This window comes from Tachypleus tridentatus, chromosome 7 (genome assembly GCF_004210375.1).
Source record: "Tachypleus tridentatus isolate NWPU-2018 chromosome 7, ASM421037v1, whole genome shotgun sequence".
Classification (NCBI taxonomy): Eukaryota; Metazoa; Arthropoda; class Merostomata; order Xiphosura; family Limulidae; genus Tachypleus; species Tachypleus tridentatus.
The window spans coordinates 176766496-176786045 of record NC_134831.1 but is presented as its reverse complement, the minus strand read 5'-3'; the positions used below and the strand labels follow the sequence as shown (position 1 = coordinate 176786045).

The 19550-nt window shown below is 34.2% G+C and overlaps 1 protein-coding gene across 1 annotated transcript in view; it reads right to left on the bottom strand.

Moving 5' to 3' along the window:
- BORCS7 (BLOC-1 related complex subunit 7) overlaps window positions 1–16418 on the bottom strand; it is a 29786-nt gene extending 13368 nt beyond the window's left edge. Inside the window, exons 1-3 of the mRNA XM_076515878.1 lie at window positions 16023–16418; window positions 10057–10119; window positions 1767–1810 (exon numbers count right to left, since the gene is read on the bottom strand). Of these exons, the coding sequence (XP_076371993.1) occupies window positions 1767–1810; window positions 10057–10119; window positions 16023–16163 (248 nt within the window). The 5' untranslated portion in view covers window positions 16164–16418. The remainder of the gene's footprint in view (window positions 1–1766; window positions 1811–10056; window positions 10120–16022) is intronic.
- Window positions 16419–19550: the final 3132 nt, after the last annotated feature.

The following is a 19550-nucleotide window of genomic DNA, read 5'->3' as shown; positions in this document are numbered from 1 at the left end:
AGGACACTGTACAACTAACACGTTAGTTTAATATATGCTGTTGAGTATTACTAAAAGCAAATCACATGACAGTGTTAAGAACCTTTCTCTGTTCCAACAACCATGTGACCATCAAACTACTTGGTAATCTACTCTAAACCCTGCAGGCTATGACTTCATGAATATCTCTGAAGTAAAGGAAAAACTTGACTAACAAATCTTAAGGCACTATTTTTTTTATACATACCATTTTGTTCTTTTCCAGAACTCTTAAACTATATTGAACTACTTAATGTGTTGGTAAAAAAGGTATAAAAACCACCCTTTAACTTCCAAACAACAATTTAAAACTATTTCAGTCAACAATTTAACAGCATGGCTACACCAGGGATAGTTGTACTGATTCTTGTAACATCAGCTCCAAAGAAACCACAGTGGCAAAATGTTTGCCAAAATAAGACATTATCTACCTGATATTGTAAGATACAGTTCAATAAAGAAAACAATCATTTCCTAGCTCCAGTTATAACAAATGCTTCAACAACAGTACATGCATCTTTATGAGAAAACAATCACTTCTCTAGCTCCAGTTATAACAAATGACTACAAGAAGACTACACGCATCTTTAGAAGAAAACAATCACTCTATGACTACAAGACTACACGCATCTTTAGAAGAAAACAATCACTTCTCTAGCTCCAGTTATAACAAATGACTACAACAAGAGTACACACACCTTTAGAAGAAAACAATCACTTCTCTAGCTCCAGTTATAACAAAAGACTACAAGAGTAGATGCATCTTTAGAAGAAAACAATCACTTCTCTAGATCCAGTTATAACAAATGACTACAACAAGAGTACATGCATCTTTAGAAGAAAACAATCACTTCTCTAGATCCAGTTATAACAAATGACTACAACAAGAGTACACGCATCTTTAGAAGAAAACAATCACTTCTCTAGATCCAGTTATAACAAATGACTACAACAAGAGTACATGCATTTTTAGAAGAAAACAATCACTTCTCTTGATCCAGTTATAACAAATGACTACAACAAGAGTACATGCATCTTTAGAAGAAAACAATCACTTCTCTTGATCCAGTTATAACAAATGGCTACAACAACAGTACATGCATCTTTAGAGTTGTTGAACAAAACTAAACATATTTTGAATAGAATTATTCTTCTACCAGAAGATCAAAACAAAATGAAAAATTTTCAAGTTCCCTATTCTACCAAAATATTACAAATTTTACTTTTGAAAGCAGAATGTACAACATAAAGAAAGAGTCTAGAATAATTTTTTTCTTCTTCTAAATACTGAGCAAAGAACAAATCTTAAAAACTTTGGAAACACAAGTTTATCTTTTATAGTGAGGGTATAAAAATAATTATGAATAATGCGACTGTAATTAGATATGCATGTCAAAGCAAGTAAAAAATATCTCTCTAATTCAACAGTTTCAGAATTACAAGTTATAAGGTAAAAATTACAGCCTGGTTATGAATGTAAAGAACAAATAACTGTGAGTGGTGAAGTATATACAGCTGGATAAATTAATGTATTTTGTAAATCATGTATGTTCAGGGTACTAACTCTATCAACCATGAAATAATGATGTTAAACTATAGTGCCTTTCAGTTCAAAACATTTTTACCCATCCACATGTACGTAAAAATTAAAATATCTACAACACATAGCCAGTCAGAAAAAGTAATACACCAATTTCAGCTTAATTATATCTATAGAATATTATTAAAAGAAAATATATATTACTTACTGCAATTGCAGATGGGTTGCCAATAATTCCATCCTTTTCAGGTTCTTTAAAAATGAAGAAATGTTTCATAACAACTCTGGGTACATATATCAGCATGTCAAACTTATTTTTATTTCACAGAGATATGTACGCTACGCAGATATATGCCACTAATGTGTTCAAATAAAGAACAATGATGAATTGTCAAATAATATTACAACTTGAAAACTTCTTCCAAAATTTTTACAATTTAACTTATCACTTACATTTATATATGATTGGTTGGATGGTTGGTTTGGTGTTTTACGATAATAAATAATTGTTTGGTTTGGTATTCTATGATAATAACAAATGATTGGTTGGTTGGTTGGTTGGTTTGGTGTTCTATGATAATAACAAATAATTGATTGGTTGGTTTGGTGTTCTATGATAATAACAAATAATTGATTGGTTGGTTTGGTGTTCTATGATAATAACAAATAATTGGTTGGTTGATTTAGTGTTTTATGATAATAATAAATAATTGGTTGGTTGGTTTGATGTTTTATGATAATTACAAATGATTGTTTGATTGGTTGGTTTGGTATTTTATGATAATTACAAATGATTGGTTGGTTGGTTTAGTGTTCTATGGCACAAAGCAACTAGGCTGTCTGCACCAAACAACAGGTAAAAGGTTAAAGTAAAATTATAAAAATTCATAAAAAGCAAATTTAGGTAAAGCAAAACAAAGTTTTATATTTGAATTGAAAACATAAATAACATTAAATCCAATTTTTATATCTAGTTTACAGTAGTAAGAGAGAAACTACAGTAATACAAGTTGTAAAGGACTTTATGTAGTATAATTGTAATTATCCTAACTCACCAGGATGACTAAGGGGTAAGTTCAAAAATCAGCTTTAGTCACCTGAAGTTAGCCTTTCGAGTTTCGAATTATTTAATGTTACGGCCATTTTCTAATTTCAAATCGAATTAGATGTACTTTGATTATTAAAAGGGAATCACATTAAAAAGGTCTAATGTACAAATTAAAAACTTAAACAGCATTAAAAAGATTAATGACCTTTAAAAAACTAAAAACATTTCTAAGGTCTATAGTGTCACCATCACCAATAACATTTTCTGACGTTATGGATAAACCTTGGGACAAAACATGTTTAAAATGGTGCCGTCGTTGAGAGTCATAACCACGGCAAGACAGTAAAATGCGTTTATTGTGACCTGAGTGTCACACAGACAACACATTGGTGCATCAGTCCCAGATAAAAGAAAACAATGAGTTAAAAAATTGTTACCAATGCATAGTCTAGTTAGAACAACTTCCTCTTTCCAATCCTTATGGAAGCAAGACAACCAAAGTCTAATAGAAGGTTTTATTTGGAAAAGCTTGTTTTCATGTTGCTCACTCCAAGTCGATTGCCAACTGGCATGGAGCCAAGCCTTGAATACAGGACCATAGCCCATGTATGGAACAGGCACAGCAGTGATAGTGCAGAGAGGAAAGATTAAGCTGCAGTATCGGTGAGACTGTTCCTGCAAATAACAACAAGGCCTGGTATCAAGAAAAACTGGATAGAAGTAGATGTTAAAGAGAAATGGGCCAGTCAGTTTTGCATATTAGCAAGAACATTGTGAGAACTAACGCGAAGCGATTCCAAGGCCAGAAGAGAACTAAGCAAGTCAGTATAAATAGTGTAATTTGAGTACTGCTCAGCTTCTATGTGATCCAGGGCAAGAGAAATGGCATACAGTTCAGCAGTGAGAACAAAAACTGTAGAGTGGATTCTGCATCCAAACACTGAACCACAACAAACCATGGCAGAGCCCACACATTTATCTGATATCAAAACAACTGTATAAATAGGAATGGAAGGATGGTTTGAAAGATGTTCAGCAAATAACAGACAGAACTTCCAATTGGGAGTATCTGCTTTTCTCAGATGACTTAAAAAAAGATCACATTTGGGGATTGTAATAAGCCATGGTAGAATGGGTTGATCAGTGGATACAGCAATGTTATCCAAGGACAGACCCAATTCATCCAACTGCACCTGGATACAAAGGGCAAAAGGAGCAATGGCAGATCGTCTGTTCTGAAAAGGCATGGCCCACCAAGGAAGGAAAACACAATCCCAGGTGGGATTGCTGTGGTAAGGAATGAAGTTTCGAAGCATATAGTAAACACAGTTGCAAATGGTGGAGGTGCAAAGGAGGTTCGTGAGACTGTGTATGTACAAGCTCTGAACTGAAGAAGTGCAGAAAGTCCTGGTGGAGTGCCAAAGTCCTTGATGAAGAACAGGGTACAGCATCTTCAAGGCCGAGGTCCTGGCACAGCTATGGACCAGTGATTCATAATCTAGTTTTGGTCAAATAAGAGTACAATATATTTTTAGCATAGAACATCAATCTGCTCCCCAGGTGGTGTAAGAGAGGACAAGGAGGATGTTAAGTGCTCTTGTACATTTGACCCATAGCTGCTTGATGTGTGGTATATAGGTCAGCTTATGGTCAAAGATAAGCCCCAAAACTTTGTCTCAGGGACCACAGACAGCACAACTTCACCAATACAGAGTTCAGGATCAGGGTGAATACTCCATTGGTAGGAAAATTACATGTAAATGGTTTTAGAAAAAGAGAAGGTAAAGCTGTAAAGGTCCACTTCAGTAAAAAATTGAGGGCAGTCTGTAGCTGTCACTCAATATACCTCATGTTCGACGACTGACATGAGATGTGAAAGTCATCAACATATAGCCCATTTGCAACAGTAAGAGAGAATTGTTCAGTGATGGCATTTATCTTTATACTGAAAAGTGTGACACTCAAAACACAGTCCTGGGGGACTCTGAGTTCCTGTAGAAAAGAATGGAAAAGTGTCAAACCCACACAAACTTAGAGTGGCCTATCCATCACAAAAGAGCAAATGACCATGTAATCCATATCAATAGAGGTCTTGCAAAATGTCATACCTCCATGTAGTATCACAAGCCTTCTCAATGTCAAAGAATATTGATACAAGATGTCATTTGAGAAAGGCTTCTCTGATTGATGTTTCAAGTCAAATCAGGTGGTCTGTGGTGAAGTGCTGTCATCGGAACCCACACCAGGCAGGCAAAAGAAGTGTGTTTGAATCGAGGAACCAAACAAGATGAGCATTAACCATCCTTTCTTAGGTTTTACAGAGACAGCTCATCAAAGCAACTGGACAGTAGTTTGAAGGAATCTTGGGATCCTTCCCAGGCTTAGAGAAAGGAAGGATAATAGCCTGGTGCCATGCATCAGGAAAAACATTCTTCTGCCAAATCTGGTTAAAAACATTCAGAAGAATAGCAAGGGAAGCAGGAGATAGATGGCACAGCATCTCCTAGTGTACATCATCAGGTCTGACTGATGTACTACCAGACTGATGAAGGGCCAGTTTGAGTTCCACCAGTGTGAAGAGGTGATTATAGTCATAGAGATAATCAGCTTGAAAGCAAAGAGGTGATCACTCTACCCGCGTTTTGATGGCTAAGAAGGTGAAGGATGAAGCAGAAGTACTAGATACCTGGCAAAAGCTTTCACCTAGAATATCTGTAATGCTCTGGGTATCAGCTACTTCCTGGCCATCAGAGAGCAAGATTGAGGGGGGAACAGAATTATATTGCCCACTGACCTTTCAAATCTTGTCCTCATTTAACTTTGGAACTGGTGCTAGAAGATATGCTAGTTTTGAGCTTAATCCAAGATTCCTTCTGGCTTTGACGTCTTACCCATGGAACACGTGCATGAGCCTGCTGGAAAGCGATGCAGTTTGAGAGTGTGAAATACCTGCAAAAAGTAGCCCAAGCCGATATTTGAGCCTTCCATGCCATGTGGCAGGCAGGATTCCACCACGGACAAGGATATCGTGGAAAATGTGTCAAGGCTTTAGGAATACATTGAGTAGCTGTCTCTATAATGCAGTCAGTTACTGCTGCCATGCTGACATCTATTGATGGCTTACACAAGATGGAAGGATCAAGTTCTGCAATAGCAGTGAAAGAGGGCCAGTCGGCTTGATCCAGTTTCCACCGGGACACACAGATCAGGTGGCATCAACCATGACCAGTCTCTCTGAAAATTATATGAAAATGATCACTGCCTCATGGGTTATTGTCAACCCTCCATGAAAAGTATGAGAACAGTGAAGGAAAGCAAATTAAGAAATCAATAGCAGCAGAGGACTGACTAGGTGCATGAAAATAATAAGTATAAGAACCAGTATTGAAAAGGGAAGGTTGTGATCAGAGAGCATACTCTCTATGGAGCAACCCCTCCCATCAATATCAGCATTTCCCCAGAGGGGATTATGTCCATTAAAGTCCCCCAGGATTATAAAGAAAAATGGCAACTGTTCAATGACAGCATCAAGGTCTAATTGATCATAGGTCTCTCCCAGCAACAGGTAGAGAGAACAAACAGCGATGGTACGACCCAAGTAAACACAAAAGGCTACAACCTCCAAGGGTGTGTCAAGTGGCAAAGACAGGGTAGGAAAATGCTGATCAACCAACAGTGCCACCCTTCCATGCACTCATCCATCACACAGCCTGTCATTCCTGTACGAAGAAGACTGCCGTATCATTACTGTATCAACATGTATCAGAAATGTTTCCTGTAAGGAAGAACATACATGATGGTAGGAAGCAATCAGTGCTTTGATGTCATTCAGATTAGAATGTATACTTTGACAGTTCCATTGTATAAAGGTGGCCATTTTTATTTATGTGTAGGTGAACTGGGTAGAGAGCCCTTCTGTTTACAACCACGTCTTTTTTCTTTATTCAAGGGAGGTCTGTCGAACTCCATGGATCCCGCCCTGGGTTGATTGGGCAGGTCTTTGTTGTTGGAAGAGGATTCCAGCAACTGAGGATGTGAACAAATGATCGTTTTGCATCTTGGGGTGGGAGAAAAAAATGTGCTGAAGGAAATGCCTGTACCCAGAACCAAAGGAAGTAGATCTTGAGGATTGCTGGAATGAATGTTAGGAACAGAGATGGGTGTTGACGGTGATTCATCAACTTTCTTAACCATGGAGGTCAAAAAACCTTTTGTATGGTTTGAGACTGATTCTTTTAGAGGCACAGAGAGATCCATCTGCATTCCCACTGTAATAGTGGAATGAATTGCAACAGCACACATCGAAGATGAAGTGGTGAACAGCAAGTTTCGAACCTCAGGGTAAGTAATATTTTCAATTGTCTTCAAACACTGCACCTCTTTTTCTTCAAAACAATTAGGGCAAGAAGAATGAAAGTAGTATGGGTGAAAGACATTATAATTGAAACAATGAGGGTCTGTTTCACACTCATAGGCATCATGGTCCTTGCCACCGCAAGGACGACACAAGGAGAACAATATGAAAATAACCATACAGGAGAATAACATACAGAGACAGTGAACAATATGGAAATAACCATACAGGGGAAAAACATACAGGAACAGTAAACAATATGGGAATAACATAGAGACAGTAAACAATATGGAAATAACCATACAGGGGAATAACATATAGAAACAGTAAACAATATGGAAATAACCATATAAGAGAATAACATAGAGAGAGTGAACAATATGAAAATAACCACACAGGAGAATAACATAGAGAGAGTGAACAATATGAAAATAACCACACAGGAGAATAACATACAGAGACAGTGAACAATATGGAGATAACCATACATGGAAAAAACATACAGGAACAGTAAACAATATGGAAATAACCATACAGAGGAATAACATTTTGGGACAGTAAACAATTTTAAAATAATTATACAGGAGAATAACATACAGAGAGAGTAAACAATATGAGAATAACATACAGAGACAGTGAACAACATGGAAATAACCATACAGGAGAATAACATATAGAGCCAGTAAACAATTTGAAAATAACCATACAGGAGAATAACATACAGAAAGAGTAAACAATATGGAAATAACCATACAGGAGAATAACATATAGAGCCAGTAAACAATTTGAAAATAACCATACTGGAGAATAGCATAGAGAGAGTGAACAATATGAAAATAACCACACAGGAGAATAACATACAGAGACAGTGAACAATATGGAGATAACCATACATGGAAAAAACATACAGGAACAGTAAACAATATGGAAATAACCATACAGAAGAATAACATTTTGGGACAGTAAACAATTTTAAAATAATTATACAGGAGAATAACATACAGAGAGAGTAAACAATATGAGAATAACATACAGAGACAGTGAACAACATGGAAATAACCATACAGGAGAATAACATATAGAGCCAGTAAACAATTTGAAAATAACCATACAAAAGAATAACATACAGAAAGAGTAAACAATATGGAAATAACCATACAGGAGAATAACATATAGAGCCAGTAAACAATTTGAAAATAACCATACTGGAGAATAACATACAGAGATAGTAAACAATATGGAAATAACCATACAGGGGAACAACATATAGAGACAGTAAACAATATGGAAATAACCATACAGGAGAATAACATACAGAGAGAGTAAACAATATGAGAATAACATAGAGACAGTAAACAATATGGAAATAACCATACAGGGGAATAGCATATAGAGACAGTGAACGATATGGAAATAACTATACAGGAGAATAACATGCAGAGACAGTAAACAATATGAAAATAACCATACAGGGGAATAACATATAGTGTGTAAACTATACACATGTATTGTGTAATCACAATTTGTTATTAAAAGAACAGTGACTTGAACGTAAACATAGATCTGAATTTATATTTTTATATGCCTCTGATTGGTTGCTTGTGAACTCAAGAGACAAATAAAGAAAATGGAAAAAAAGAAAAGGTTGGAATTTATGGTTTCTTTTATTAAAAATATGAGGCCTAAGCCATGTATGTGTTTACACACCATCGTGTCTTTATTATATTTCTGGTTTTCACTTACCCTTAAGAATTGCACAAAATTGTTGAATTTGAACCCGTATATAAAAAAAACAGTTTCAATAAGTTTTGATAGATTTTTAGAAACTGCTTGATTACAAGAAACAAGTATGAAGAATTAGTTTTGTCTTCTATATAAGCCATTTTGTTACAACATAACTGTGTGTGTCACACATTATAAGAACAGATGGGTGCCAACCAATACCTTATATTGGTACTGGTAAAACATTCAACATCATATTACTGTTACCTCCAAACAGTAGCTGCATCATGTAGCATATTGTGAGTATATTAATATATATTAAAATATTAGCACAATATGCATTTAAGAACACAAAAAAGTGCACATCTTATAGAACACATTTGTTTAGATCTAGGTCAGGTTAGGTTAGATTGTTGTTTGTCATTAAGCATAAAGCTGCACAAAGCACTATATGTGCTCTGACTACCACGGGTATCAAGACCTGGTTTCTCACAGTATGCCTACAGATATGTCGCTGTGCCACTGGGGGGAGCATCTAGTTAGGTGCACATCTTATAGGTTTGTTGGATCAAAGTTAGATGCACATGTTACAGAACAAAATTGTTTTGATCTTGAGTTGGATCAGGTTAGGTATACATCTTATTCAAGTTTGTTTGGATAAAGGTTATGTCAGGTTAGGTGCACTTCTTATAGGACAAACCTGCTTGGATCTAGGTTTGTTCAGGTTAGATGGACATTTTATAGAACACATCTGTTTGGATCTAGTTTACATCAGGTTAAGTGCACTTCTTAGAGAACAAATTTGTTTGGATCTAGATTAGGTTTATGCCTTACAGTACAGGTTTATTTGGATCCATATAATGTCGGGTTAGGTGAATGTCTAACAAAATAACTTGCTTGGAACTACATTAAGTTAGATGCACATCTTACAGTGCAGGTTTGTGTGGATATATATTATGTCAGGTTAGAACTGGGTTTAGAGGTTAATAAAACAGAGAACTGAGTTTAGTGGTTAATAAAACAGAGAACTGAGTTTAGTGATTAATAACACAGAAAATTGTATTTAGTGGTTAATAACATAAATAAGTGAGTTTAGTGGTTAATAACATTAATTAGTTTCATTTCAGATTTTACAGATTTTTCTCTGCTTGAAAGAAAACTTTAACAAAATGAACTCACAGAGAATCTAAAGACATAGATACTAAAAAAGAGTTATGTGTTTTCTAGAATCATACAACTGTTTTCATTTGTTCATCAAACAGAATCACATTAAGTGGTTACTAGATTCATTTCTGGTTTCCAAAAGATCCACATTTAACTAAAATATTCCACTTACACTCATCCTGACATAGAAAAATAATAAATTCTGCTTACTACTTCCATGTTATCCATGGCATATTCCTGTAAAGCAAAGTTTCTTGCAGTGTGCATCAGGATCTAAAACATGAAAATAAATGTGTTAATACTTTTACCAGTGGCTACTCTTCTAACTTTTAACACAACTTTATAACAAAATCTATCACTTTTATACTAATGTAAGAGTTTACATCTATTTTTTAAATAAAGTTATAAGATAAAAAAAGTTAAAACATGACTGGTTAGCTTTTTATTTTATGCTTGTGGTAATAACTTGAAGTCAAACTTACCATTTCATGCCGGTTATACATTAAGTTGTGAAACATTACAAATGTTTTAGTTAGACATATGTACACTGATGAACTGTTACAGTGCACTCATGAATAGTAACAATCTGCTACAATAGATGTGCACTGACAAATTGTTACAGTAATTTATGTATTTTGTTTAAAATTCCTTATAAGAATAAATTATTTTCTACACTTTACTTTTTAAGATTTGATTTATTTGTTTCATTCTCTTAATTTAGCTTCTTACAAAATTATTATTAGATATTAATTTGAAAAAAGAAATACAAGTTCTAGATCATACATGCTAGGAACAATGGCCCAATTGGCACTGCTTCATGCCATTAGGAATCACTTTATTGTTGGCACACTTCAGTTTTTTTTAACACCAAACTTTGAGCAGGAATATAACTTCAACTACACCTGCTCAAATGTTTTTTTGTTTTTTCCCTTTTTGAGAACACACAATTAATCAAATGGTGAGTATAACTGCTGGACTAGAAATTACAAATATCCTATAGGACATGGAAGTTCGTATGGTAACAGGATAGATTCATAGCACATCTTGGAAATTATCTGATCAACTAACAATAATGAAATTTATTATCAACTTATGTTTACGATACCTTCTTACAGGTATCTGTTTGTTGAAAATAGTATGTTTTTCATAAGCCTAATTCCTTTATAAACAAAAAATCAGTGGATACAATGGACAAAGTATGGTTGAAATACTGTTATACACTCTTATTAACCTAACCTTTTGGGACAACATGGGACCAATTGGTCTATCTTGGCTATCCCATCTTTTAAACTAAACTAAAACCATCAACAAATAAATATTAAATAAAAAATTAAATCCAGCCTTCATCAGTCATATATCTATCAAGGTTTCTTTTAAACCCACTAAAATTTACTACCTACACAACATTCGAAGGCAACCCATTACGAAAAACAACTACCCTACTAGAAAAATGAAACTCTCTCAGCAGAAGACGACTCTTACCCTGCCAAAATTTATACTTGTGTCCCCTACTCCTACTGTTCTCACTGTTAAATATGAAACATATTGATACATCAGCACTATCAATTCCATTTACAATCTTAAACACCCCAATCAGATCCTTAATACTCTTCCTTTGTCAAGAGAAAATTTGATAGATTTCAACCTCTCCATGACAGATTCTTTCTCCTAGACACATTTTACTAACCCTTCTCTGAAACATTTCCAACAATTCAAGGTCTTTCCTAATGAAAGGAGCCCAAGACTCAGCACAATATTCCAAATGTAGCCTAACCAGTAACCTATACAATTAAATCATAAACTCTTTAGACTTGTATTCAATAATTCTGTAAATACAAACTAAAATCCTATTTTCCATACCACTCGCAACAACACACTGTTTGGATGGTTTTAGAAACTGAACAACTATTACACAAAGATCCTTTTATTTCATGGCACTGTTAAGGTTATTCCTATCCAAATTATACTTATAATTCAAATTATCATAACCCACATGCATTATCATACATATCGTACTTAAAACTCATCTACCATTTATTTACCCAACTCACTAAATAATCTAAATCCTTTTGTAAATCAGCACCATCCTCCTCACAGCTATCAACACCCAAAGACCTTAATATAATCTGGAAATTTGAGTAATTTATTGAATATTCCTTCATCTATGTCATTGATGTAAATCAAAAAGAGCAAAAGTCCTAATACTGAGCCCTGAAATACACCGCTTACAACATTAATCCACTTTAACTTAACTCCAGTTTTAACAAACCTCCGTTTTCTTCCATCCAACCACTCTTCTATCCAATTTATTAACTTGTCCCATACACCTTTGAAGATATTTTTTACAAGCCTTTTATGTGGCACCTTTTCAAATGCTTTCTCAAAATCCAGATACACCAAATAATTTACACCTTTTCTCTCATCTACATAAGCAGCAACCTGTTTAAAGAATGTCAAAAGATTTTCCCTTAGTGAAACCACACTGACAATCCAATAAAATTCTAAACTTTGTTAAATGACTTTGCAAAGTATCTTTTATCAGATTTTCCAAAACTTTTCTAACAACTGTTGTAGGATTAATGGGTCTGTAATTACTTGAACAATTTATATCACCTTCTTTGAAAAGAGGAATTATATTAGATAACTTCCAGTCCTCTTGTACTTGCTCACTATTCAAGGACTTTCAAAAACCAGTAACAAGTGGCTTACACATCCAATCCTTAACCTTCTTCAGTACCCTTTGAAAAATATTATTTAATCCAGGAGGCTTATTGTTCTTTTAAACTTCCCAAGTTTTTCATAACCAGCTCAGAGTTAATGCAGTCATCTTGTTTGATCTGTTTTTCCACCTGTCAACTATTCAAGATATAGAATACTTCTTAAATTTTCAACAGTAAAAAACTGAAGAAAAAACAAAATTTAATAAACCAACCATATTATAATCATGATACCACACTTCTTTTATCATCCCTCAAGGACCCTTCTCACATTTTAACATTCTACTTACCCTTAATGTATTTAAATAAATTCTTACTGTTAATATTTACATTTTCAGTCAAACTTTTCTCATACATCCTTTCTAATGTCTTAATTTATTGTTTCATCAGTTATTGATATTCTATAATTTTCTAAGTCTCCTGTCACGCCAGTCAATTTAAAGTTCTTAAATTTATAATGCTTTTCTTTAATTTTATCTCTTAAACTCTTTACGAGCCAACCTGGGTTTTTACTTTTCCTTCTGTAAGGAACTTGTTTACCCCTAATTTAAAAAGGTTATCTTTAAAAACTTTCCACATCTGGTTAGTGTCTCCAATTCATAATTCTTGTAGCATTCCTTCCAAATTTACTTTTTTCAAACTTGTAAGCAAAATATTATTATTTATCTTCATATGTAGCAAAGCATCAAACCTGAAACAGTAATGAACACTTGTGTCGAGACGTTCCCCAATTTCCGACATATCGGTCATTTCTATATTTGAAGTTAATAATCAATCAAAAATAGCAATGTTTCAAGTAGGTGTCTTGAATAATTAGCAAAGAAAACCTTTTTCTCTCATTGTTTGAATCTAACATTTTCCAATTCATATGTCTAAAATTAAAATCATCCATATTTATGACTTCATTAACACCTGAAACCTTGACCTCACTGTAAAGTTTCTCATTAATTTCATTAGTTTTATTTGATGATCTGTAACAAATACCCAATAAAAACCTTTTCCTTTTATATCCACTAACAGAAACCTACACAGATCTCCATGTTATTGTATTTGATATCCTCAATTTCAACAGAACATATCTCACATTTTACAAATAAAGCCACTCCTCCCCCAACTTTAATATTTTACCCCTATTAAATAACCTGTAACCTGTATTTTACAGAAACTTATGTCATCACAATCATATATATTTAACCATGTTTCAGTTATTGTCATTATGTCAAACTCTTCTATTCCTACAAGTGTTCTGCAGTCATCTGTTGTATTTATTATACCTCTAATATTGCAATGGTAACAGTTAAGCCTATCCTTATAACTACTTCTAAACTCATTTCCCATGTTGAAATTTTCTCTGTCTCTCATTCTTTTTGCAGCAGCAAGCCCCTATAATCCCTTCTAAATAAAAAAGGAAGCCATTTGTCCCTGAGGTTTTCTGACAAGAAATGGAAAATAAAAAAATTAGACACAGGAGCAAGATCAGTCAAAGAGTGATGGCCAGTCTTCACAACTGTCTTGGTGAATGGATATTTTATTCTCAAAGACTTCACCACCCAGGAAGAAGGAAGCATTGTAAGCTACATTTTTAATGTTGTAACTTGTTTCAGGAGCTATAGGTCACAAATGATATTTAAGTAGGCCTAAAGAGTTTGAACGATTTAATGTGAAGTGTTCTAGTACTTACAAAGCTAGAACATAACTAGTGGATAACTTTCAACTTTGAATCAAAATGTAGTTAAGGAGAGAGTATAGCTATTTCAAGATACACCTTTGTGCAAAATAATTGAAACAAATGGCCATTTTACAATATTTTCAGCATGACGGCCTGTGTAGGCTCGCTGGACCCACTGATTTCCTTTAATAGTCATTTTTTCACACAGACGGCATCATTAGCTGTGTTTTGCAGTACAATCGATCTATTTTTGGGATATATGATGAAATTTTGAGGAATATTATGTCATTCAAAATTGTGTTAGAAGGGCAAGGAGACCAGTCAAAAAACAACTTCTTACCAACTCAATGAAGAAAAAAATGTATCAATGGGGTCTGAAATACAAGAACTGGATGCAACAACAATGGAGGAAGGTGTTATTCAGTGACAAGATTCATTTCTTTGTACAGGGTCAAAGAAGTCTGCATGTTCTCAGATTTCCAGGTGAGAAACTACAAGAATCTCACATCAATCAGTTCGTAAAACATCCCTTGAAGAAGACGTTTTGGGGCTTTTTCAGCTACTACAGCATTGGAAGCTTACATATCATAGAAGATATGATGCAAGGACCACAGTACATAGAGGTTTTGCAGAGAAGAATCGTTCCAGAATTGAAAAAGAGATTTCCAGATGGATCTGGCATTTGTCAGCAAGATCTGGCTCTGTACCACACATCGAAACTTGTGAAGAGTTTTATGACTGCAATGGGAATAAAGGTGCTGGATTGGCCTGGAAACTCTCCAAACTTAAATCCTATTGAAAATCTTTGGGCAATTTGTAAAGAAAGACTTCAAGGAAAAGACAGTACTACAAAAGATAAGCTAATTGAGGCCTAATTGAGGTGTGGTACTGTGATCCAAAAATTAGTAAAGATTGCAGTGAACTAGTGGACTCGATGCCAAAGCGGATTAATGATCTTCTGAAAAATAAAGGCAGTCATACCATGTATTAATTTGTGAGTAATTTTTGGATTCTCAGAAATAAAACGCAAAAAATTGAAAAAATCATAATTTTCCATCTTGTTTCAATTAATTTGCACTAGGGTGTAGACAACTGAATAAGTCAGTGTATTTTCATGAAGTATATATATCTGTATTAACTATCACACATACTGTTTTATTTTGTACAAGGAAGAGGATTTTACTTTAATTACAGTTTTGTATATCATTCATAACATGACTTCATAAGTCTACAATGATGCCACCTGTGTACAAGCATTCAACTTTTAAAGATGTAAAAGACAAAGCAAATTGTGATTGTTATGTGAACTGAAAATTAAAGTACTTTCAGCAGATAATTCACAACACCACACCAACAAAAGATCGTTTATAATAACTAGTGAAATATTTATCTACTGTCACTAAGCCTATTACTACTAGTCCAAAGTTAGGTTGATTCTTTAATATATACTATAAGTTCTCTAAACCTATTAGCACTACAAAGTGCAAAAGTTTTCTTTAACACATGATAAATATTAGTACTACTGTTGGTCTTAATTGTAAATTATTATTTAAAAAGTTTTCATTTTATGCTGATATTGTTATTTTTTGCCTTAAGATAATAATTAATGTTTCCGTATATTTAATATTGTTTAAAACTGTATCAGACATCAGCTATGTAATTTGTTACTATTACTGTTAAAAATCCTAGTAACAACAGCTATTACATGCAATAAAATAAAAATTATTCTTGGATGTTTCATTAAAAAGACATTTTGAAATATATCTTAATCAAATTAGTAGATTTCTCACTTCACTTGTTTTAGATCCTTTAGTTACTTGTCGTGCTAAAGAGCCAACACTGTTAACATTGACTTGGATTCTTTCAGAAAGTCGAGCTTTAGACTCTATGAAAAGATTCCTTGCACTTCCTGGTGTACTACTTGCAGCCATGTTTACAAGTAAATTATATTTTTGATACGCGTACTATATTTATATTTAACATAAAATATTAGAAAACCAATAGGCCTAACAATTGTTAACACTAGCTCAACTTCAACGTACTATATTGTTGTGTGGTGCTGATGAAAACGCCACTTTATGACAAAATAATGTTTAAAAAAACGTTTTAATAATACGTGGTAATAAGGTTTAATAATCACTTTAAATTGCTACTTGATCTTCGATGACAAAATGGAAATATGGACTAAATTTTATTCGTGATGTGAGCCTAAATATTAAATATATATATTAATCATTTTTCTTATTAAGTGTGTTTGATAGTTCAGGATTTTCTGTCGGATGATTATTGAACTTCTTTTCAATTAATATGTGCGCGCATAATATTAACAAGTTAATGAATTGTTTATATTTCGTGTTTGTTTTCCTTGTAGTTTCTTTTCAGATATTTCAAATATTTTAGGCTTTCAATAATTTTGTATTCTCGCTTATCTGTTTATAAGTATACGCCAGATGAAATATATCAAAACATACATGTGGTGCCGTTGCATACTTTACGGGCCCAGCACAGACAGGTGGTAAAGACGCTTGACTCGTAATCTAAGGATCGAGGGTTCAAATGCTCCTCATATCATATGTGCTCGCCCTTTCAGCCGTAGAGCGTAATAAAATTATGGTCAATCACACTATTCATTAGTAAAAGAGTAGCCTAAGAGTTGACGGGGGGTGGTAATGACTAGCTGCTTTCCTTCTAGTCCTACATTCCTAAGTTGGAGACGACTAACACAGACAGTTTTACGCTAAATTCAAAAACAAACTATTCTTTATGCACAGGGCGCTATCAATCATACTTACTTGCCATATGGTACATCGTCAATTCAATAATCCTACGAATATATCTTTTTCTTTTCTTTCAGAAATTCAAAATGTAAAATAATAATAATAATTTCGCGCAAAACTACGCTAATCGTCCCTAATTTAGCAGTAATTACCACTCACCACCAACTCTTAGACTACTTTTTTATCAGTGAATAGTGAGATTGACTGTAGATTATAATACCCCCACGGCTTAAAGGACGAGCATGGTTGGTGCGACGGGGATTAAAACCCGCGACCCTTAGATTACGAATCAAACGCCGTAACACACCTGGCCCAAGCTTAACTGTGATCAACACTGCAGACTTAATATGCAAGTGAGATGTTTTCTATTATTTCTTTCATGCAGATCTGTATTGAACCATGAACGCATAGTCACTGTGTACTTCTAATGTTTTAGCCGGAACGCCGCTATTTGGAACGAATCTTCCTCAAACAGTAAAACGCGTTTCGACATTTCTTTATATTGCTCTACACCATTTCTTTGATATTACTTTCATTAACGTTAATTATTAGAATGTTTAATATTTTTTTATTTTCATACTTTTATTATAAAGATCGTTTTGTATCCTTAGCTTACTGTATGCACAAGTTTAAATCTCCTAACCTAGCCTATCCTCACAAGACATTAGGTTTACTAACGTGTAACGATGCTGCTTATGCTCGTGCTGTATGAATAAGTTTCTATGGTCAGTGAACTCCCTGAAAGCTTCTTCTGCAGCTGCCTGGTTTTGAAAGCGTTTGTTGTTCAAATAGTTGTCAAAGTGCTTAAAAAATGAAAATATGGAGGGGAAAGGTCTGGGGAATAAGGTGGATGAGGCAGAACCACGATTTACAATTCGTTCAATTTTTGGAGCGTTATCCTCGACACGTGGGGACGAGCATTGTCATGAAGAAGAATAGGGTCCCTTCGACTGACCAGAGCTGGTTGTTTCTTGCGCAACTTTCGATGAATTTCGGTCAATTCTTGACAGTAATTGTCCGCTACGATTGTTTCCTCTGAATTCAAAAAGTTATAATGAATGATGCCAGCTGCAGTCCACCATGACGGATAGGTGGAGTGAAGAAAAAAGTTTCATTTGTTGCTATTCCCACATTAGTTAGCCGCATAATAGAAGATATAATAAACGTAGTATTCCAGATTACCCTCTCTGATTAACCTGTGTTCAGGGTTACTGTTGAGTAGGGAAACTCTCCAAAACTACTAATAACCAAATAACAGACGTTGATCAAAGTGTACATTGAGCTTGGCCTCCCTTGAACTTAAGACTTCGAGATTAAATAATTTTTAGAATACCAAGTTTATCTATTATAACTGATGAAACAATGCATTCTTAATCCTATAATAAAGATTGTATGAAAAGTATATTTATTTAGTTAGGAAGTTATTATTAGTATAACCTTCACATTAATAAAAAACTATATTTCATGGTATTATAAATAAGGTGATTAATAACCATAAAACTACAAATTTAGTTATAAAAGTTGTATTTTAATATCATTGTAACAGCAACATAGGTTGATAGATGAAATGGTATTTATTATTCAATGATTATGAGCTATCTAAGGACAGGATAACTGTTTTTATTTTACTTAGTCTCCCTAATTTCACAGTTTGAAGACTGTTGTTGATTTGTTTCTCATTCAATGTAATTATTCAAGCAGTTGAGCATTATATAATAAAACAATTAATATGCATATCAGTAAGTTATGTGCAACCATGGAAAATATAGTCTTGGTGGAGCAATATATATTGGAACAACATTTTGATATTTCACAGATAACGCAATGCTATTGAAAATTGGGAAAAAGTATTTATTAGCTCTTTCTGACACAAAATAACCATATACTCTGATCATAAAGATGTGTCCAGACCAAAGATTTAGATCTTCCACGACAGAAAAATCTCTTGAACATAATGGTATTGAAAAAACAAAGGAAAATGGATCAACTTAGGAATCCAGAACATTGAGAAAGACAACCTACAAGTTGTCTCCAAGTTACGGAAAGCAAAGTGCCATGTCTTCTGACAGGTATGAATTTTCGAAAACAAAAATCAGTGACCTACGTCATTCACATGCCCAAGGACTAACATAATCAAGTAGGATCTTAAACTGGAAAAACACAATACAGTGGAGCGCAGTTAAGCCGCGATATTTGGGGAGTCAACCTGCTTAAACCTTTGTGACTGAAAGGCGAAGTCGCCAACAGCTCCGCCGAGGAGCCTCATCCGGGCCATTGCGTGATCATTATAATATTAATGTATAGACTATTCAGATACAATTGACAAGAGCCGTTTTAACACTTTTTAGTTTTAGTTTCTCTGCTTGTGCTTGAATAACTGGTCCAGATATGAAAATTCCATTGTTTCTGGCTTCACAAAATGCATTGAACGTTGCCTTGTCTAATTCAGGATCTTGTGCTGTTCTCGCTCTCTTGCGTTTCAAACCACCCTCATCAAGAAATGCTCTTAATTTATTCTCATCTTTAATCCACCCACGCAAT